This window comes from Camarhynchus parvulus, chromosome 7 (genome assembly GCF_901933205.1).
Source record: "Camarhynchus parvulus chromosome 7, STF_HiC, whole genome shotgun sequence".
NCBI classification, from domain to species: Eukaryota; Metazoa; Chordata; class Aves; order Passeriformes; family Thraupidae; genus Camarhynchus; species Camarhynchus parvulus.
The window spans coordinates 27,238,264-27,261,077 of record NC_044577.1 but is presented as its reverse complement, the minus strand read 5'-3'; the positions used below and the strand labels follow the sequence as shown (position 1 = coordinate 27,261,077).

The 22,814-nt window shown below is 42.2% G+C and overlaps 1 protein-coding gene across 1 annotated transcript in view; it reads right to left on the bottom strand.

Annotated features, from left to right (window-relative positions):
* Positions 1–22,814, bottom strand: part of PDIA5 (protein disulfide isomerase family A member 5) — a 100,507-nt gene that overhangs the window by 17,267 nt on the left and 60,426 nt on the right. The window contains exons 12-14 of the mRNA XM_030952378.1: positions 17,399–17,469; positions 15,944–16,107; positions 13,212–13,342 (exon numbers count right to left, since the gene is read on the bottom strand). Coding sequence (XP_030808238.1) covers positions 13,212–13,342; positions 15,944–16,107; positions 17,399–17,469 — 366 coding nt within the window. The remainder of the gene's footprint in view (positions 1–13,211; positions 13,343–15,943; positions 16,108–17,398; positions 17,470–22,814) is intronic.

Sequence of the window (22,814 nt, the reverse complement as noted above, 5' to 3'; positions counted from 1 at the left end):
TGCAGTAGCTAAGAATACCAGAAAGTTAAGGGGATGTTTCCTGGGAAACTGAGGCACTTCTGTAAATCCATTTAATGGCTTCAAACTCTTTATGCAGCACGATGGCAGCTGTGTTTCAGTGGGAGACAGCACAGTGTTCTACAGCTTGCAAACTATTAACCTTGTTGGGTTGTTCAGCATTTGCCTGGAAGAAAATGGTCATGAAAGAAAAGGAGGAGGAGGAGGAAGAGAAGAAAGAGGAGGAGGAGGCTAGGGTTTCAGGCTGCTCCCACGTCCATCAGCCCACTTTGGTGACCCATTTTCTCTCTTAGCACTTGTCTGGTCTGTCTGCCTGATACTGAAGAGCCTGCAGGTCAAGCCTGCATTTAACAAATCTTGGTTAATTTCCTGTACTGTGGGGGGACTGCCTCGGTTGCCTTGTTAACATTGCTCTACACAAATAAATCAGAACTGGTGACGACATCTAAAAAGAATTGCAGAAACAAAAAATGGATAAAAATCAGGCACCTCTAAAACAGGAACACTTGTTCTTAACTACATGCTGCACTTTTTCTGGAAAGCACTTCCAACTGTTACACTAAAACATAAAGGCTCTTAAAAACTTAAACCTTTCAGGTTCCCTTTTTTGCTTATGATCTTGAGCTTGAAATTTAGGTTTCACCAAAGAACATCTTGTAAACCCTCAATAAAAGATATCTCAGGACAGTAAGGCTTCTCTCAAAGCCCCTAGAGAAGCTGTAGCAGGTTCTTCATGAGCCACATTCTGCATGAAAATGAGAACACAAATAACAAGCATATTCTTCCACACAAAAATACCAAATCCAATACCAAATCATCAGAAGATACCTTCATTTACCCATCTGAAGCTCCATCCCTCCTCCCTTCACTTCTCCCTTGGCCCAGCCTCCTTTCTTTACTGCACTGTGCTCACAAAACTAAAACTCAACCATATGGCTTTTGGCAGAGCTGCCTCCAAGTCCAGTAGGCATTTTGTTAGCCTTGGACATCCATCCACGGAACAGATGTGAATGATACACTGAATTCCCAAGGAGTTTCAAGGAGTCACTGAAAAAGGGGGAAGGAGCACATCATATGGAACAGCAGAACTTCATCTGTTACAACTTAGAAGGATTGCCAAATGCAGCAAACACTTGGAAGTCACCCAACCCAGTCATTCTATTTAAAGCACACATGCCAAAAAAAATAAAAGCAGAGGTTGATGTCTTCATTTTGACAGACGGAAAACTTGTTCTCCCCATTCCCTCTTCACACCCACTATCACACGTCTATTTTAAGCGTTAACACTATCTTCTAGATTCGAAAGTGCAAGGAAAGGAAATGTACTGAGCACAGTACATGAGGATAGGAAGTGTGCAGCCTCCTTACAAAGGAATTTTCAGATGGGCTGCAGTGGAAAGAGATTAAACCGGTGGCATACGAAGGTGTGGGTAAGGTGTCAAGAACCAAAAGGTCCCGCCCCTTCTCAGTCACTATGGACTAAATAAGTTGGAAAATTCATTTTAGTTTCATAATTTGGATCCTATGGTAAGCACACAGACTTCCTGCAAGGACAAGAAGTGGAGTTTTAACTGAGCAGCATTGAAAAGCAGCACTTCTGGGAGCAGAGCCTTCTAACACAGATGCAGGGCTTTGCTTTAACAATTTTCTTTTTTCATTTTTACAACAGTGTCAAATTTGATCTCAACAGGGTTAAGAGCAGATGTGAACTCAACAGCAATTTCCTGTGCCTGACTTGAGAAATGTGAAAAAAACCTGCTCCTGAAATATCCAGCCTTTCCACAGGATCCCAGTACTGGCACTGAAAACCTTTAATCATTCCCGCACATCTCAAGATAACTCCATTTCCTACTGCAGAAACACAGTTGCATCACCTGGTAGGAAAACAAGAGAACTTGACATCTCAGGCACGTGCAGTAGCATGTGTTGAGCCTATTCCCTGTTCACAATCAGCAAACAATACAGCTTTAATAGAGCTCTAGTTAGGCACTCAGCACTGTGCTCAGAATTTGGCTCTCTGGAGGACTCCCCATACAGTCCATGGTGGCATCTGCTCCCCCTGACCTGGTGGGGCACAGGGGCTGCCTTAAATCACAGGTCCCAAACAGCTGCAGCTGAGGAGTTCTGAAGTTCTCTTTGCCCTTGTACTACAAATTTAAAAATGTACACAAACCCAGTCTTTTCTACAAGGTTTTTCTCCACCATTCATGTTGTAAAGTTGGTAGGATATGTGGTACAGCCACAGCAGGCACCATCACATTCCTCACCTTGAAAACCAAGTAGTTCTCGACTGAGCCAGTACATGAGAAATATGGTTTCTGTGGGAAAAATTCAAGAGAAATGGCTGATGAACAGCAGACTAGGGAAATCAAGCAAGCAAGCTTCACTCAGAGCCATTATCACTGAGGGGAGAGGGAGTCAGATTAAATCTCCTCTAATTAGAGAGGCATTTAAAGGAAAGCTACTGGATCTTTAGGGAATTGAAGTGATGGAAAATATATAACCCAGCTTGTTTTCCATGCACTGGATTTACTGAGAGCAGGAACAGCCTCAAAGTACAGCACCTTCTCAGGGTAACTTTGAGGAAAAACCCAAGGAGCCAGCACTGGTTTGGGCACAGAAAGGGGCTGGAACTTCATTTTGTGGAAACACTGCTTTGAGGACTGTGAAGAACTGCAGGGTTGAGGTGGATGTGACTTCCTAAATGATGCCACAACACATTTGTTACATGATGTAAAACAAAGATAGAGCATGGGGTAATAGAAAAACTTAACTACATGCTCACATCACCTTCAGAACTAATTTTTTGAGTTTAAAAAAAAAAAGGAGGCTAAGGAAAAAATAATATAAACCCATTTTTCAGGTACAGTGAGAATGACACAAAATTGATATGATGTGGTAGCAATTTGTTAAATTTTCAGACATAGTAATACCTGTGAAAACATCTTCCATAATTGTAAGATCCCATGGGATGCAGAAGGGATTCAAAGAGAGTTTCAAAGCACTGGAACAATAACCTACATGTCTTTATTGCATTCAAATGGAGAAGTTTCCATTGAACAGGGCTACTTTTTTCTAACAAATGAATTGTTTTGAGATGATAGTGAGTCAAAAGTAAAACTTAAGAGATTCTTAAAACTTCATTGCACAAAGGTATTAGGACCAGATGGCAATTCTAAAGATGTCTTGAGAGTAGTGCATGAAACAGATGCACCCTGTTGTACAACAGTCACCTCATTACATTTAAAATAAAATTGTGGCAAATTTTCAGAACTGCCTAAAGGAATCAAATCCTCTTTCCAAAAAAACAGGTTTCTACTTGTTTAAATATGAAAAAACATCCTTTAAGTTAAGTTACTTCATGCTTTGTTTAATTTGAAACTACAAAGCCCAGTGATATAATATAACCTCTCTACAGCTGAACAGTACAAGGTTAATTCAGTTTCCTTAGAAGAGAGGAAGCTGCATTAGCATAGCACATAGAAAGGTGAAGCTGTTTTTAATGAATATAAATCAAAAGCTAACAATTTGTACAAAATAGATAAAGCAAGCAAATGGACATCAAAGCAGTACCTACAGTCAGCAGAGGTAATAATGATGTTTTAAGTATATAAGGGGCTTAAAATGTATTAGAAGCAAAAAAACCCCCAAACAATGCTAGCAATATAGCTTTGAAAGAAAATGATGGAGTTGTCAAAATGAACTTCACTGAATATATAAATTAAAATAGTAAGCAGATGTGGAGAGGGCCTCTATGCCTGGCACCTCTGAAGTGCTGATTGCAGTTCTGGGCCCACAAATCAACAATGAGTTCAAACTGGAGGGGGTTCAGAAGACCCGTAAGAAAAACAACAGAACTGAAAGATGTGTTTCATGGCAAAGGGACTCAGGAAGCTCCATGTGTCAACAGCTTAAACCCAAAGATTAAGAAGTGATAGAAATTGAGAAAAGTCAGTCTCTAAATTTCATTATAACGAGCTATTCAAGCTGGGTGCCAAAGGCTGAGTAAGCTCCAGAGCTGGTTGCGTGCTGAAGCCAGTCAAATTTAGATGGAAATTCACATTCCCCATCACTAGTGATTTTTAGTCTGAAAGGAAATGGTTTTCTAAAAGAGATGCTTTCACACAGTGGCTCTCTACCTGATCAGAAGGCAGCTGTCCTTGGCTTGCATCGCTGAGCTGAGAGGCTCAGCAGTGACATGGGCTGGCTGTGCTCGTGGCACCATCTCCAAGCAGCCAGAGCTGCAGGAGCCAGCACCGCCTGTGGGTCAGGCAAGGACAGCCCCTGCCAACCCTAACCTGGGCATCCCAACTAGAACACTACAGCAGCACTGACTGGGCATTTGGCCTTCAGAAAGCACTACCCTATACCTTCTGCCCATCAGTAACACATAATGATTTATAACCCTACCCGTGTTGTTGCCGTGCGTGCTTTTAGCATCTCATACATAATAAAATCCTGATAAATAAAGTCACAAAGTGGTGTGCATATATTTTACATGAGGGTTTTTTTAAGGAGAGAGTTTAAACACGCACACATTTTAATGCAGACTGCTTTCATATTAAATACACTAACTTAATCTGTCAGTACTTTCATAACAAAGTCCTGGCCAGCTCCTTAGAGGAGATCTGAAAGCCCAGTGATTTGTGAGACCGTGGCATTTGTGCTGTCTGTGCTCTACCCTCAGCATGAGAAAGGGCTCTGCTCCCCCCTCAGCCCCTGGCTTCCTTTAGTACCTCTCAATGGGTGATCTCAAATGCTTTAACTAATATCAATTAATTACCCTTCAAATTGCTCCTAAGAGAGACAGATGTGATTATCCCCCTCTGTCATTACATCCAAGGTTAAACAGAGTCAGGAAGAGGTTAAGTGACTCTCAGGGTTCACAATCCTGCCTGACAGGGAGCCAGGCTGCAAGGTGCTGACTCCATTTGTTCAGCTGTGAAACCATCAGGGCCTCAGAGGGCTCAGCACGTGGCAGGATGGAGCCCTCAGCGTGCAAAGTGCAGAGCAGAGAATGACTTTCCAATTCCCCATCTCTGCTTGAAATCATCACCGTTTAAATAACAGGGGTAGATAGTGCCCTCTGTTACTGGCTTTTAAATGACTGCAATTCTAAGCAAGTGCAAGCAGCAGCTCTGCACAGCTATCAAAGGCAGCCTGGGAGCTCGCACACCATAGAGTCAAGCAAAGCCTGTTTCCACTTCAAGAGTTCCAAGCGATTAACTAGAATTAAAACCAGAATATTACTTGGTCAATCAAGGAAAGACAGGCCACAGACAGTAATTGTACAGATAAGAGCTGGAAAAGGGTATACTGCTTAAACCAATGCAATTTGTGTGGCTACAGGAGTTATTGAATCCACAGGCAGATTTGAGAAAGGCATTTGGAGATGTAACTGAAAGGTTAATTCACTTTGTTTTACCAGTAGAGAACTGGAAGGTTTTTTATTGCATATCTGGACCCAAAGCTCACTTGATGACATGACCTGACCCCATAGAACAATCATATCTGTAAGACATTAGTAATTGAAAGAGGATGACATGTCCTTTGATTTGAAAAATGCTATGAGGTTTTCAGTTATGCATCAGGTGAACCAAGCCCTGTCTGACTACTCTTAACAATAGGTAAACTACTCCAAATTTCACAGCCTGCTGGTAGATTTTGTTGAGTTTCTCCCAAGCTATCTGAACTCTTATTTTGTAACACCTTGGAGGTATACAAATGAGACAAAACATACAAAACCCAAATTATTGGGAAACCATAGCCATGAGATATGAACAACTGCAACAGCAACAGTCATCAGAACAGGTCAAATTGCAGAAGTGAGGAGGGTAAAAAGACTCAGCACAAAACTCCTGGACTGTTTCATCCACTACAAAAAACAAGGATATGATTGACTGCAGTGAATTACAAATGACATGCCAGCACTCAGCATTTGGCAACAAGCAATCCTTTGAGTTGGAAAGCTATACAGCAAGTCACCTCTGGACAGAAAGGGTATACAGGTCAACAATTACACCCAAAACACACCTTTGTGCCAGTTCCAGCAGACCTGCATTTTCCACTGTGCCACTGGCCTGTGTAGCTTGAACAAAGCTGGCAGCAGCAGTTAACCAAGCCAGCATCAGCCCTGGTTAACCGCAAACACAGTCATAGAGCAAATGAAATAATTTTACCATCTGACATGCCAGTGGACACCACTAATTGAAGACATGCTGCTGAGTTAGCAACAGCCAGCAGAGCACTGGAATTTCAGCTGCACTGATGCTTAAAAGCAGCTCCTGTCAGACAACGTTACACACCACCAAAAAAAGCATTTGTCTTATTGGAAATGGGTTTTGTGACAGTGCATAAGGATGGGCAGCATGTTCATAATCTCCTCATGTACCCACAGTGACACTGCACCAACATAGCTGTGTGTCTGTGAGGAGAGAATTCCACGGAACAAGAGCACGCACTTCCCTCCCCTTCCCTTCTCACGAGCTGGAGCTGCTTATATACAGGCAATATTCTGCACACAAAATCAAGCAGCTGTAACGTTTTAGGGTTACAAAACAAGAGGAGTTGGATCACCCCAACAACTTTTAGTTTACTGTCACCACAGCCACTCACAGCCACTGTGAGCACTTTGTGTTGGTTATGCACAGTCTGGGGAAGTGCAGCTCAAACCGTTCTCTCGGCACTAATTAATCTCCTCAGCACAAACAATGGGGCTAAGAGCAGTTCTGCCAGCCTAATTGCAGAGACCACTCTATGAATTCATCCTTTATCAAACCCAGCCTGTTAAGGGGCTCTGTGGCATCAGCACTATTTACACCGAAAGGAACACACCTCGGTAATGCACCTGTAACAAGAGCACCACTGATGCAGGAGGGAAAGCAGTTAGTGGCAGAGCTAACATCAAAATTCTGCAGTGCCAGCCCACACAGGACTTACAGCCTCATTATCAGAGGGTCCAGACATTGCCTCTCTCAGTCAACAACCAGAAAATCCTTCCTGCAAGGTTTTTTGCCTTGAAAGGGATTCTTTCTGTTCAGCATGTTTTTAATAATTTTTGATAGCTTAAGCTTCATTTATAAACATGCACATTTTGTTCAGGCTCTTTGATACAGCCTCCTAATCAAAACTTAACAAGATGTGCTTGCAAGCGACAGGAAAACCTCTTGGTGGGAGCCAATCTGAGGCCATCGTGGGACACTAAATTCATCTGTGCTGCTGCTTCGCTCCACACATCTGAACTCATAAACTCAATTGTCGAGTATGTTCTCCCTCTCTGTACATACTTCACACAGAACAGTGTCACCAAACTCTGCTGAGTGACCCAGCAGTGACCCAGACTGCTCATCTCAGGCCCAGCAGCCACAGGCTGAGGCCTCACAGGCAACAGAATTTGCCATGTTTCCCTACAGCAGTGCAGCTTAACCAAAACACAGCATTAACTCCCCAAAACTGCCTGTGCAAAGGCTGAGATATGGCGCAACCAGCTTTGGCTAAGCTTGCTCCAAAAATAGAAAGGATGAAAAGGAAACACTAGTGCTTCCTTCAGAAGAGCTTTTTGATGACAGTTTGGGTCCCAGGGCGGGAGGAGCACACTGCCCTCCTGACTGTCAGCATTAACAGCTCAAAGCCATGAGCCCCTCTGTGCCCACAGAGTGACCCAGCCTGGCAAGGACTCTCAGCCAAGTGCTTCTTGTCATTGGATATTCCTTGATGTGTAACTTGGACAGAAGAAACCAAGCAGTTTCTGTTGTGAAAACACAGAGGAGGAGCAGACCAGGGTACAGAATAATTAAAACCTTGAACAAACTTTGTGGGTAAAATGAATGCAGGTTTGCTTAGCTCTCAGCATTTTATGGGCTCCTGATGAAACATACAGGGATGGGCAGAACTCATTTAGTCAGACTCCTGTCTGATTTCTTACTGCTGAGCAAAGTCCTACCTGATTTCCCACTTACTTCTTAATGGTGGCCAGGAGCTGACCCATCAGACAGCAATGATGTCAATATTCCTGCTGTACTCTCTTTGTTTTACATCAGAACAATACCCAGGCACTATCTCCCACAAACACCTTAGATCAACACACAGCCTTCTAATGGCTCCAAAAACATCCTAAAGTCTTCTGGGACTTTATCAGATGTAACACAGATTAGGCACCTTTATTCCCTTCTTCCAGCCCTGAAAGAAAAACCCTACAAAAAAGTTGAAGTGAAGAACCAAAGAGGCTGATATCTCTAACTGCACATCCTCTTGCAGCAGTACAGCCACTTGCTCCATCCAAAAACATTTCATTAAAACCATCCTCAGGATGGTTTACTTCTGGGCGTTCTCTCAGTACCCCTGTGGGTCAGGCTTCACCAGAAAACAACTTTTTCCAGCTGATGAGATTAATTTCTACTGAAGGGAAAGTTTCACTGCTGAACACAGAACTGGAACTCAGCTCCCAGCAAAGCATTTATTAAAAATATCCATTCTGTGAACCCTATTGAGTCCCACAAATAGAGGCTATTTGGCAACTCAATAACATTGGCAACTGCCCCCCTTATGAACCATTAAAAGTGAGCACTTTCCCCCAACTACTTCCCATTGCTGCTGGAAGTCTTTATTTTTTAAAAGGGCTTATTAACTCGTGTTTTGACATGAAAGGTAAAAACTGAATGAATTTGATAAGTGCTGATTCCTGCCATTTAAAGTTACTGATCTAAAAACAGAGTGCCCTCCCCCCCATCATTTGGACCCATTAATGATTGATCTATTATATATAATTCCTTTCTGATGCAGTTGATTCATTTGTAGTCTCTTTGGAAGCAGCAATCTCAACCAAAAATTATGTTCTTGTAACTCGAAAGTGGACATTTTCTGTTTCTGCACAAGAATTAGCAAAGGGTGTTATTAACCCTTTCCTGTTTAGAGAAAATCAGAACTGGATGAGAAGGGGGAAAACAGCCTAAACCACAATCAAGAAAACCAAACCCCAAACCAAATAAAAACCCACTGTGTATCTCAAACTCCAGTATAACTATTCCTAGAAATACAGCATTGCTGTGTTGGAAGGAGCTTCGGGAGATCATCTACTCTAACTCCCTCGCTCAAAACAGGGTCAACTTCAGCAGGTTGCCCAGCACTGTCTCCAGCTGGGTTTGAATATTTCCAAGGATGGAGCCTCTTGGGTCACCCTGTTCAAGTATTCAACCACAACCATAGTAAAAAAAACACCACTTCCTCTACTTGGTTATGCAAACTTTCCTGTGTTTCAATTTGAGCCCTTTGCCTCAGTGTCCCTGGGCACTGCAGAGAAATCTCACCTAGCTTCAGTCATTCTTTTTTCCCCCATAATTTGTTTGACTAATGCAGAAAAAACATCTCCAACCACAAAGACATTATTTACTGGAACTTTTGTTACCCTTTGTGATTCTGACAACTAATCACAACCAACTGCTTCTATTTTGCACAGTTTTCAGTGCTACAGTAGTAGGAGGTTAAAATTTAATGCATTGTCAAAGTCAAATCTCAATTATCTGGAATAACGGAGTGGAGAGAGCACATAAAAGTAAAAATGCAGATAAACCACATCCAGATAAGCTTTATAGACAGAGAGGACATAAGAGAAAGAAGAAAGAAAGAAAGGTCAGGGTGCTGATGCCAGAAGAGGCACCAATGCAAACACGTTGGCCCAGGATACCTCACTTTAGTGCTGCAGGTGTTGAACCAAGCTCTGGGTGCAGGGCACAGACCTGCAGCCACTGCCCTCCCAACCCTGGCTGGTTCAGCACTGCAGTCTGCCTGCCCTTGTCCATTTGGCTCACTTCCCAACACAGCCTGCAGCCCCCAAATCCTGATCATCCATGTACCAGGCTCCATGGGCACACCAAACCATACTCGGACTATTTCTCTCCTCTCTCCGTTTCTGGACAAAGCCAAACAGTTATAAAAGTAAACCTGAAGTACCTGATGGAATCCAGTAGTCCAAGGACTGGATTATGAAAAAAATACAGACACAAATCCCATAAACTCTCCCCAAAAGCTTCTCAAATGCTGGTGCATCAATCCTGCTACTTTCAAATACTCCTCCAACCCTTCACAGCAGTCCCCACACACACCTGAGGCTTCATGCTTCCCTTCTGCAGATGGTACCATTGTATTCCTCTTATTTTAAGCATTTTGAACTTAAAGGTACATGAGTGGGATGACAATTACATCTTCACAAGAGCTGCCAAAGGGTTTAGAGAAGAGCTGGGCCAGGTGCTGTGCAGCACAGATGCCAGCAGCCTGCCCCAAGTCCTATCCCTGAGTAGCTCTAACACGTGCCTGTGTGGCATGGTACAGACCTACCCAAAGGACATCTGGATGAAGATCTGGTCCCAGGTCATTATTGGCACAAGCAGCACTAGGTTTTCTGCAGCAGGCACTTTTTCCCAAGTCAGTATTGGCCCCTTTTTCTGCCTCCTGCCCCAAATCAGTCATTGCAGCACACACAGATGCCAGCATGCAGGAATGGGAATGTGAAATCAAGACCTCTGTGATGTCAAGTCCACAGGAGTGGACTTTTTCCCCCAGTAATTTCCAGAGTCTTGATTCTGATTCTCAGTCCTTAAAATATTCCACAGCCATGCGGAATAACCTTTACGTTTATGCTTCACCCATATTCCAGGAGACAGAGTAATGAGCTCCCTATCTCTTCCATGTGGATGTAGCAGCCTTCTCCTCCAGAGCTAAATCACTGTGAAGCACTGCTCAGTACCATTAAAGCCCTGCTCAGCTCAGCCCTGAGTTATCGGCACAGCAGCAGATTGGTGGCTCTCCTATACATATTAAGTAATTTGGACTGGAAGCTGCCACAGGAAAACCAGATCTCAATTTGCATCTAAGATATATATCTGTGGCCTTTGCCTAAAGGTTTGTCACTCTAGCTGAAAGCTTGACAAAGGTCAGAATACTCAACTTTCCACTTTAAATTCTAATGACAGATGAGAGATACATTTCTTAGCATAAATATTTATATATAAACATACTTTATATATGCATGTATACACACCCCCCCAATCCTTAAATATCTCAGCATATGTGTAAGTGTAACAAATACTGCCACAGAGTCATAAGTGAATGGAGTAGCATACTGTGAGTCTGCCCTGACCCAAGATGTGGATTTGAATAGAAAAAGAAAATTAGTTGAGGTAATGGGACCTTGAAATTTTAGCAGTGTTCCTTCTGCACTAAAATAAGTAAGTTAAGATTAATTGGCAATGTAAGCATTAAAAGGTCTCAAGATTGAGAAGATGGTAAACAAAAGCTAATCTATAAAATTTAACAGGAAGCACATTATCACTGCACAAAAGCTGAAAAAATATAGTGTTTTTAATAATTGTAATTATTTTACTACACTAATGTTTCTTTCATAGAAAATGGAGATTTAAAATACTGATCTGGTACTTTCCCCTGCACCCAACAAAGTGCAGGCTTGTTGCACTCCCTGTGTGTGCCCGCTTCGTGCTTTGCTCACAGACACTTCCACATTTAGAGAACAAATCTGACAAATCAGAAACTGTGCATGACCCACATACTGACACCACAACAGCAACGCTGCCTTAGGAGTCACAGGAAGGCCAGATTGGGTTCCAGTTAACACCTCTCTGTCCTGTATATAGGTGGTCTCATGCAGCACTGTGTCAAAAACAGGGCAAAAATGTGTCTCAAGTGGAGCTTCAAAGCACCCAACACTTTTACATCATGCAAGCCTTGTTTTTACAGCCTGCTCATATAGAAAGGGCCACGATGATCTTTACTCACCCCTCCTAAAGTAAAGGTGGAAGTCAAATGGCAAAAAATTAGCCCATCAGGCAAGTTCCCTCATGCTTTCAACCCTGGGAGCTGCACACTCACCACACATAGAGTCTTTGCTTTCAACGTGGCTTTAAAAAGGATCAAGAATCTAACTGTCTTAAAAAGATGCAGCTAAAAACGAAAAGTGAAATAAATCCCTCTTATGCAGAAAGTCACTAATCGGGTAAAGAGAACTTGGGAGACAGCGAACTCCTAAATCTTACCATTTCATGGGCAATAATTTGATTTTAAAACTACAACATGCTCTTAACCAGCTGAGGTCCATGAATCAGAAATTCCTGGCACATGCGCAATTTTTAGTCAATAGGTGGTGGGAACTGGACTGGAAAAGGGATTACGTCCCCTTCCGTTTTCTTTTACAACCTTCCAGAAATCTCCCTCCTGAACTGCACCCCTGCTTTCTCCCACATCCCTTCATATGAGCCCCAAAGCATTCATGTTTAATTCTCTAACAGAAAAGCAAAATAAGGGGCTGCCTGATTAAACATTAAGGACCTTTTTCTCTCTTTATGGAAAATACCTTTCATTTAATGGGAACAATTTGGTAGCTGTTTATCTGAAGGTTATCCATTAATTCCTGGCCATGTGATTTGGAAGAATTGTTTTTTGCATCTGGAGGTGTTGAGTCATGGTGGCATAAAGGCACATTAATAGTATCTAATATGAAATGCTTGGATTATCTTCTCCCTTTGATAAGCCCCTCAAAAGCTAAGAACTTGTACCTAATCTGCCTGTCTCTGGGACAGTACAGGAAAACAGAAGAGGTCCCTCTCATTCACCTTATTTATAAAAGGCCTTATTCTAAACTTCTCTAGAAATATTCTGAGGAGCTTCAAAACCAAAGTGATTATGTGATGCATGGATAAAAATCTGGGAGGAGGAAGCTATGTCCCTAGTCCCAGGGGAGACTTAAATGCAGATTTATTACAGACAAAATTTATTCCATCAAAATTTGTTCTCCACCTCATGGACTGATTCCTCCTACACTACCCTATTGATTTCACCACTAAAGTGCTGCATTGATGAATCAGGGTGTCCATGTCCACCGTGCTACTATAAAGGATCACATTTTGTTATATGGACCATAAAATGCAGCAGAGGAAAATAAATCTGTTTTGTTTTTGTATTGTTGCCTGCTTTGGTGTCTGCATTAAATAATATAACCATTATATACTATTTTGTTTCCATTTATAAAGATACAAATGATGGTGCCAATGATGTTCCCATGCACTTATATTCAGAATCAGCTCTTTACCCTTAAAAGTCTGTGGACAGCAAGGGAATTAATTCAGGATTTCATGGTAAATGTAGGGCTTATAAAACCCATCCTCGTAGAGAGGTTATTTACTCACATGGTGCATAGAACATGACAAGGGTGTGCTTCTTCTTCTTCAAGGACTCCCTGAAGTCTTCTCCAGCCAGGTGGATAACACTGGTCTGTTTTTCTTCCCATGCAGGCTCAGGTGGAGGTGGTGCTTCAGGACTAGAAAAGCAAGACAATGAAATTGGTTTGAAAATATTTCTGGAAGCAGATAAAGGGACAGCACTGTCCTGGTCATAATTAGCATGAAGGAACTGATGTGAAAAATCCTTCAAGGTGCCTGTGCAGTAGAAAGACATACTTAATATTTCCAACACCAGGCAACAGCAAAAAAAGATGCAAGTTAATTTCTGGGACTCAGATAATTTAAAATATAATTTAAAATAATTAAAATATAATTTAAGTGACTGCAGTCAGGCATATGAGTAGAAATGTCAGATAAAGACTTCCTACATTGCATCCAACATCTGTGTGGAAAAAACATTGATACATATCACTGTATCATCCACAGCCTTGAACTGAGAAGAACAGCAAGCAGGTGGAATTAAAAGGCAACTGATACAGACCAGCATCTTCCATTCAAATATCCTTTTTGTACTCTTTATCCCTATCATGCAAACTTATGTAAAGAATTTCATGACCTTCTCTAGAATTCAGGTATTAAAGCCAGGATGCAAAAATCAGCATCGTTCCACTTGGAATACTGGGGGTGACTGAACCGGAATATTTTACTTTGGTAAAGAGAATGTCAGGTTTCAATTATGACTGCACATACTGGCTAGATCAGAGCAATCCTGCACACCTAGAGCATCTCTAACAAAAATTCTGCTATTCACTAGCTCACAGACCTCTCTCAGACTCATTAAATTCATTCCTGCTGTATCTTAAATAGTGATTACTTTATATAAAATCATCAGAATGGTGCCACGGTATAAAGACCTTCATATGTCGCCTTGGTAATAAATTAGCTTTTCAGACTTTCCTGACACTTTCAATGACACCATTTTAAGTTGTATCAGGTACATAAAAACCAAGTGGAGAAAAACTCAATTTTTAAAGTCCTTCTCAAGGTCACTTGGTGGACATTCATGGTATTTCCACCATTACTGATTTTCCAGTTTTTAGAGAAAGACTTAGATGTGTTTCAGAGAAAGAAGAGTTACATAGTGTGTCCTTTAGCTGAATTCCTCCATGAACAAAGTTGTTGTGAGCTATCACTGATTACAGTTACAGAGGTGGGACTTTACTCTCACACAAAATTTCCCACACTGACCTGGAATAAGCTACCCAGCAACTGGTAACAGCCTGGTGTGGCAGCAGAGAGGAACCACAGCCAAAACCTGCATGGCTGCAAGCACCCATTGAGACAGGTCTCCACAAGCTGTACTTTTATCACCAGCCTGCACCCCAGATGCATCCCTATTTCCATCAGCTTCATTGCAGCAGCTGTGTCAGTTCTATCCCTGTCAGAAAACAAGGGAATGCATCTCTAGCTGGGAGAAGATCCAGGAGCCAAGAGCAGGAGACAAGTTGTCTGGGCTTCACCTGTACCGCTGACTAGCTGAGTCTTCAAGAGCCACATCAGGATCCAGAAGAATTGACACCACTTTCCTGTTCCTCATTCACCTGCCAGTACAGGCAGCATCAGCCTGACTGTTTAACTCACTACAAAGTGCAAAGTGCTCAAAAGAGTTGAGCAAAGCAGTGAAATGAGGACAATGACTTCATATACAATACAGATACAGCAGCCTGGAGCCTGTGTGGGCAGGGAGGCCAGGGAGTACCATGTCTAGAAGTAAAATACAGATAAAGCTCCTCAACATGCTACAATGATACTGCCAGACCATATCCATTACCTGCTTTGAAGCAGTCACAGATGTAATGAAAAGAGAAAAGAGAAAAGAGAAAAGAGAAAAGAGAAAAGAGAAAAGAGAAAAGAGAAGAACCAAAAAAACCCACACAACCTCTTCCTCCACCAAATAAAAGGGGGAAAATAAAGATTACATTCCTCATGCCAACTAGTTAAGTGATTAAAATATTCACAAAACTCTGGCAGGTTTTCTTCCCCTTGACTAATGCAGAAAATACATGAGGCTTACAGTACCCAAAGAAAATGCATATTTTATATATATATATGCATACTTTTACATACATGCATATATAATACATACTTAAAGAGAGAATTGTACCAGCAATTTATTTTGAAATGGAATTATTGTCATAATTTTCATATCAAACTTAATTCTGCATATTTCAGCACACCACCCAAGAAAAGTTGGTTAGTGCACTCAGAGGTGCTGGTTTTGTTGGTCTCACTGGCTTTCCTTCAGCCCCATGTGGGTGGAATTCTAGGCACTGGCTCTGAAATGTTGGAAAGAGAAAAGTACAACTGTAGAAATTCAGTTACTAACACTGGGATCTGCTGCTTCGTATAAAGAGGGAACAACAAATGTTCTGTTTATTTTCCAGAGCCATTGCTATTCCTTCTCCACTGAAAGGCTTAAGGTATATTTGAAAAATATTTACTTTGGGAAAGAAATACCAGGGCAGCTGTGAAAAACCCCATGGCAAACAAAGGATTTGATGTATTAGAGACCATAATTAACATACATGCTTCTTTGGGTTGGAATACTGGAATTCAATGTAATTTTGTTAGCAAGGGATTTAGGCAGTGTTGAAGCTCTGCTTAGTTCCTCATCAAAGCCATCTGCAGGAGCCACTAACCAGGAACCCAAATACTATGTTAAAACCCTCAAAACTTACTTCTGCAGCCAGTCAATGATCTTCTTCTTTGTTCTGAGGTGTGGCAGAGTGTATTTCTCCTCTCCATCCTTAAAATACTTCAAAGTAGGAAACCCTGAGATGTGATATCTTTCTGCCAGAGCCTTGTTGACAGTCGCATCGACTGCTGCAAGGACACCCGGACTCTGAAAGAGAGATCACCTGCTGTAAATCCCAGCCATATACATAAACCCCTTCAGCAGGACACATTGGGCTTGGGGGCAATCACTCATGCTCTAGGTGCCTTTGCTGCCTCTAGGACAAGAGGACATAGTCTAAGGCTGTGCCAGGGGAAGCCTGGGTGGGACAGGAGTAAGAATTTTTTCACATAAAAGGTGATTAGACACTGGAATGGGCTGCCCAGGGAGATGGTGGAGACACCATCCCTGGAGGTGTTTAAGGAAAGACTGGATGTGGCACTTGGTGCCATGGTCTAGTTGACATGGTGGTGCTTGGTAATGGATTGGACTTGATTTTAATGGTCTTTTCGAACCTGATTAATTCTGTGATTTTGGGCACGGAGATAGAAAAAGACACAAAGAACTGATGCAAAACCAGAAAGGGACATACTACGGACTAAATGTTACCAGAGTCTTACATGTTCCCCTCCCATTTCTGATGGATTCTCTTTATATAATTCACTCTGTAATTCCTAAGAGCCATTCCCAGAAATTGCATTTCTTCCCACATATCCCTGTTTCTCCCAGAAGAAACAAGCACTGCTAAAGGTAAGTTTATTTTAAGGCAAATTCATCTTTCCCTAACTTGTGGTATCTTTTCATGGACCACCTTTAGAGACACAGAAGAATAGGCCTTTGTAAAGCGTGATTCATTGAATCTTTGTTTTTCTCATCTCCTCCCTCTCCAACAGCAATAAAGTAACTTTAGATGTCTCCACAGAAGATGCTTAAAGTATGGGGGAGACCAATTCTGCTTCTCCTCCTGCATGGCATACACAGCACGAGACTGAATCAATAACACTAATACTTGTATTATTGGATCTCTCTTCTCCAGCTATGCTGATGGAGCACTTATGATGAAGCTAATGGAGTGGTGCAACCATTAAAAACAGGGATCAACCCCTTTTGTTTTTTTCCAAATCTAATTCATAAATAAAAACCTATGTTTTTTCACATTCAATGTCTTTTAGTAAGAGGAAAAAAATCCATTTTTGGATTTGATCATATTATGTATAAGGCCTACAGTAGAATACGTAAACATTTTTCGATTTTGTTTTCGTTCAAGACAGAATGTTCTTTCTCAGACTTTGGCAGGGCTCATGCATCAGCGATGAGACTGTACTTTGGAAGCACATTTTGAAGGGTCCTGTGGGAGGATGAGAACAGCTGAATTTGTTGTAGGGAGAAAAGTCACTTTTATTACTCTAGTTATTTATTACTGATTATTTGAAGGATATAATAAAGGATATTAGCTTACATCACTGGTTACATGGAGAAACTCTGCAGCCTTCTCATATTCTGGCTTCATTTTCTTACAGTGCCCACACCCTGCCAAAAAAAAAATACAGTTAAGTTGTATACACCATGGCACTATGGTTATTCATTGACCCATTCAGCCATTATCAAAATCCAAAACCACGTAGTAAAGATTTACTAGAATTTTGTATGCATTTTACTTAATATATTTGTAAAGCCTTAGTATGACATAGGATTTTTTCCAAAATGACCACAACAGTTTAAACAAAGAATTTAATCTATTAAAAAATAATAATACTACTACACCCCTACTTTCACACCCACATAAAAAGTACTGTAAACATTTGTCAAGCCCGTTGCTTCTAGCATGCTCTTGGGCAGAGCACAACCTCACCCATTTCAGTTTCCAAATCTTTATCTGCTTTAAAAAGAAACAACACAGCTCTTCACGTGACTTTCTGACTTTCAGTGGAGGCTTACACTAGCACAGCTTAATAGAGTAATATAATTTGAATTCAACTGCACTGATAATAAGCCCTGCTTTACAGTGGTGCAGCATGTCCTTCTAGGAAGGATTTGCACTGATTTAATCACATCAGTGTAATTACACCACCACATATGTTCCCAACATAAGCAGGATCTGTAAAACTGAGATAATGGTGCTTTCTCGCTTGTGCGAAGTTCTCCAGAGATCTGCCATTACTTCACTGCTAAGTGCTGACATTACAATAAAGTAGAATGAATGTATGAGTGAGAAAAGCAGACTTAGAAGAAAGTACTTGGGTGTAAATTAAACTGCTTTCAGCTGGTGCAGTTGCTTGCCGGCAGGCTGAACTTCCAGGCGCAGGTGAGGGTCCTGCTACACTTTGGCACCTCCAGTGCGCTGCTGGGCCTCAGTGACAGCCCCTGCCCTGTCCCCAAGGGACTGGCACAATGGCAGCCCCCCTGGGACAGTGCACAGGGACAGAAGGGCTGGGGTGAACACCCAGCAGGTGAGGCTCAGGTCTGACTGCAGGTGCAGGCAGCTGGGACAAGGCATTGCCATGGCCCTGGAGCACTGCAATCCCTGTGCAGTGCCTTGCTGCACCTCTCCCTCCCCTCTGCAGCAGCTGCCAGCTCGCTTTCCTGAGCTGTTATTGTTGGAAGGGGCACTTGAAAGCCCAGACTCTGCTGAGCTTTTGGAAGTTATATCAGAAGATACGGCTGGAAATGCGTTTCAATGCATGCCAGCAAAAGCTGACTCTGAGGTGTTCGGGTAACAGGGCTGGGGCTATTTTTACACCATTGTCCAAAAGAAAATAAACCAAAGACTCTGAACCTCAGTGCTGCTTTGTTTCCCTCTGATGGGATGATGGCTGAAGCCAGCAGACACAAATCTGGGCCTGAACTCAACCAGACAAGCATGTTTTATACAGCCTAAGTCAAACAGTGTTTGTAGCCAAGAAGCAGTAAGACATCCAGGTGTAACTTCACCAGAACAAACAGAGCTTCAGCCACCACAGCACATCGTGGAACACTTTCAGGGCATGTTTATGGAACATTTGAACAACAAATGCAAATCCCACCTAAGAATTACAGCAAATACCAAAGCAGTTGATCTCAGACCAGCTCCTGTTCAAACACCAGCTACAGTCCATACCACTTAGTCATCTGCACAGAGACCACAGCACTAAAGAGCCCCATGCCATTCTTTTAAGCAAAAAACAGTCTTGTGGTAGGAGCAGCAGAACAAGGGGAGCTCAGCTGGTGGAGAGAGCTTTGCTTTAATTTTACACCATGGTGTGAGGATGCTGGGAACCTGATGCGACAGCTTCACAGGAGAATTCAGGAAGAAGCTGGGACAGGCTGAGAAGAGTTACTGTCTCAGCACTGCTTATCTTGGTTAAAAGCACAAAAGAGGCTGGAAAATGATTTATTTGCCACCCACAGAAAACTTGCAGGCATATGGCTTTGTGTAAGGGGCTGACAGATCCCTCTGACACCTGCCCAATTTGATTTATTTCTCCTCTTAGGAGCAGGGAACTTAATTCATTTTGTGCTCTTCCTCACTTTTAACCAAAGGGCATCTCAACTCCCAGTTCAGATACCTGGGAACCTCTCTGAATTATGTAGCTTAAATTTGTACAAACAATGATTTTCTGCAGGGCTAACTTCACCTTGATGGGATTTACACAGTGTGTCCCTTAGCCACAGCAAGGTTCATACTGTGCTCTAGCTACAGTATCTAGATAATCTACACGATATTCCAATTTATTACAATCATTTATTAGATCTGGTCAACCAAAGGCACTAAAGAACCAGAGTTTTCACAAAGCCATGCAGAGGGGGAAAAAAAATCCCAAACAAGTAACACAGGCACATTTTGCCCAGGAAATGAAAAAATACCCAAAGCATCTGAAGATCATGTAAGTAATATTTTGGATCAAGATATCCAGACCATGAAATGTCACTGTTCCAGGTTCTTCCATGAACATCACACAGACACAGCACTACTGACTGCCACAAAGCTAACTCACTCAGGCTTAAAATAAAGGGAAGCGACATCAGATCTTTAAAAGGCACTTAAATGCAAACTGAAGTCTTCAAATCTTTATTGTGAATGCGTGTTCTACCCCTGACAGAGGACAGCACGATGTATCAGCCTGGAAAAAAGTCACAACATTAAACTGAACCTGAGAGAGGGACAACAAATTTTAAGAGCTTCTCCCACAAGAAACAATGCTTTTCTGCCTGTCTTCATGAGAATTTTGCTATTGTGAGCTACAGCCTGCTTTCACCTACCATTGCAGAAAAGGGGAGATATGAATTACAAATCAGACCTACAAACTGCAAACCAATTAATCTCTCCTATGATTATTTATCCTATCTTTGAATAATCCTGTGAAGATTGCCATTAATTTTTTGAGGCCAATGAAAACTTATTTAAATGAATTCCAAGGTCACTGCCTCTTCTTTGATTGCTACATTAGGTTGTGCAGCAGCAGCTTCATTCCTCTGTGCTAAGCTCCTCTAGTTTTAGATGCTTTCTGTTCATAACATAGTGGGGAAAATAACAACAGCCCTACAGGCCCAGATGCTCTTGTGTGCTGCTGGGACAATGGAAGGAGCCCAGAGGTCTGCAGTGGGCATCTGTGACAGATGTGCTTCTAGAAGATGCACTGTCCTGTAAAGCGCTTACTGACATTAAAACTCAAAGTCTAAGCAAGGGAAGTTGGATCCCAGGTGGGAAGAAAGGCTGCACTCAAGACAAGGATGGCTGCGCCTGCTCCAGCACTGCCACCCTCTGAGCCTCTGTGGGGCATGGCTGGTGGGAACACCCAAGGGTCTTGGAGGTGTCCATCCAAGAGGACTCCCACAGCCTCAGTCTTTTCTTGCAGAGGACAAGCAGCTGCTCTGGGGGTGCAAGACAGAGTTATTCTCCATCCAGCAGCAGAAACCAGTCCAGGTTCAGTGCCTGCTTCTGCTGGCCAGTTCAGGACAACTTCTCTGACCTCTAACACTTCATCTTGCTTCTCTTGCACAAAAGGAGCCCCAGGCTGCTAGGGCCAAGGCTCAGACAGAAAGAGCAAACAGATAAGCAAAAAGGAAGTGAAAAGAAGTCAAAACTTACAACAATCAGTGCTAGGACATCTGGTACGCACCCTTGCTAACCATTTTTAAAACAGATGTCTAAATGAAGTAAGAATTCTGCTTTCCCAGTTTATTTATAATCAATCTTCTCATTTGCACTGTGCAGATGGGCATATAATCAGTCCCCTCCTTTGGTGCAGTCACTGTCACACAGCTTAGCTCAGCTGCACCCCCAAACAATGGTGATCAAAGGTCCCCATGTCACCTCAATGCAGACAAGTCACCTCCCTCCAGGGTCCCACTGCAGGGCAGAGGACAACACTTGCTCAGCACTTTGTTCTCTGCAGAGTGTGACCATATGCAAATGTAGAGGCAAAGGCCAAGTGTGGACAGAGCAATGCTGAAGTGAAAGGGTGAGCAGCACATGGACAAAGAAAAGCCTAAAAAACACAGCAAGCAACTGTTTTTCCAAGGAAATATCTGTATTTGTTTATACAGCCTGTTTGGCACCATGGCAAAGACTCGCAACACAGTTGCTCCAAACCTTTTCAGAAATGAACTAATACAAGTACTTCTACTGCTAAAACCAAGTTTTACAGGCAGAAAACCAGTCAAGCAGCTCCAGATAAGCTCCTGCATATGCTGTCTTAGTGATGCCTCAAGAATATAAATCTCTGTTTCTCTCTGTCATTCACTGTTTGCTTCTTTCAGGTTATTATGACTATATAAATAAATGCCATGCTTTTGGCCATGTCCTCTCATCCCAAGACAACATTGTCTGAGGATCTGAAGTGTGCGTGACAAGCAAGAGATAAAAGACAACATCCAGGCAGTTGTGAAGAAGCTATTTCTGACATCAAGAACCCTAGAGGTAAACTAAATTGCAAATAAAGATTTTAAAGAATCATTACATTTCCGTCATCAACAGACTGCACGAATACTGTTATCATGTACCAGCTATTTATTGTATAATGCCAGCTCTATATCCATCTATAGCTGCACACCAAAAATACCTCCATTAGCCTGACGAGAAAATGAATTTGAAGCACAAAACATGTCCTGCTTTCAGCAAGTGGGCCACTGGCAGTTCAGAATACACTCATAGAAGATTTACAGGCAACTTCAAGAAAAGGGAAAAAAAAGTCAAAAAATTCAGATGCACCTTCATTCTCTAAACATTTAACACCTGGGGATAACACCATTGGTTTCTCTGTTCTTAATCCCAGAGGAGCAGTGACCTCTGAAAACAGCAGAATAGCCAGTTCTTACAAGTTAATGCTGTTAACTTTGAACTCTCACCCGTACATATGAAAGTGGGAGTACCTACATGGAGCAGGGAAGACACAGTCCTTGCAGCCACAGCAAGGACACACAAATCCCAGCCCTCTTATCACCCTTGCAAGAACACAAATGTGTTCTCTTCTGCCATGGAAGGCTTTAACATGCATCATGCAAAAGAGGATCTCTCAGGTCTGACATGAGGCAGTTTACAGTTCCTTCACCGGTGTAGGAGAGCATAAACTACAACAGCTGCAGAGTCCCTTGCATAATTTAGCCATCTGCATTGCAGACATCTGATGGAAAATCATCCACAAATTTGGCAGGGAGGCAGGATGACAAAAGCAGCTGTTTCTCCCCATAATCACAGGTAGGAATTTGCAATCGTGTTGGTTGCACGTTCACTTAATAGTCACAACGGTCAGAGCAGTCAGGCCATGCCACAATCTACATGCATTACAAAAAAAACCCACAAACAAACAAGCAAAAAACCAAACCAAACCAAAAACAAAAAACAAACAAACAAACAAACCCCAAAAAAACACAAAAAAAAAAAAAACCAAACAAAA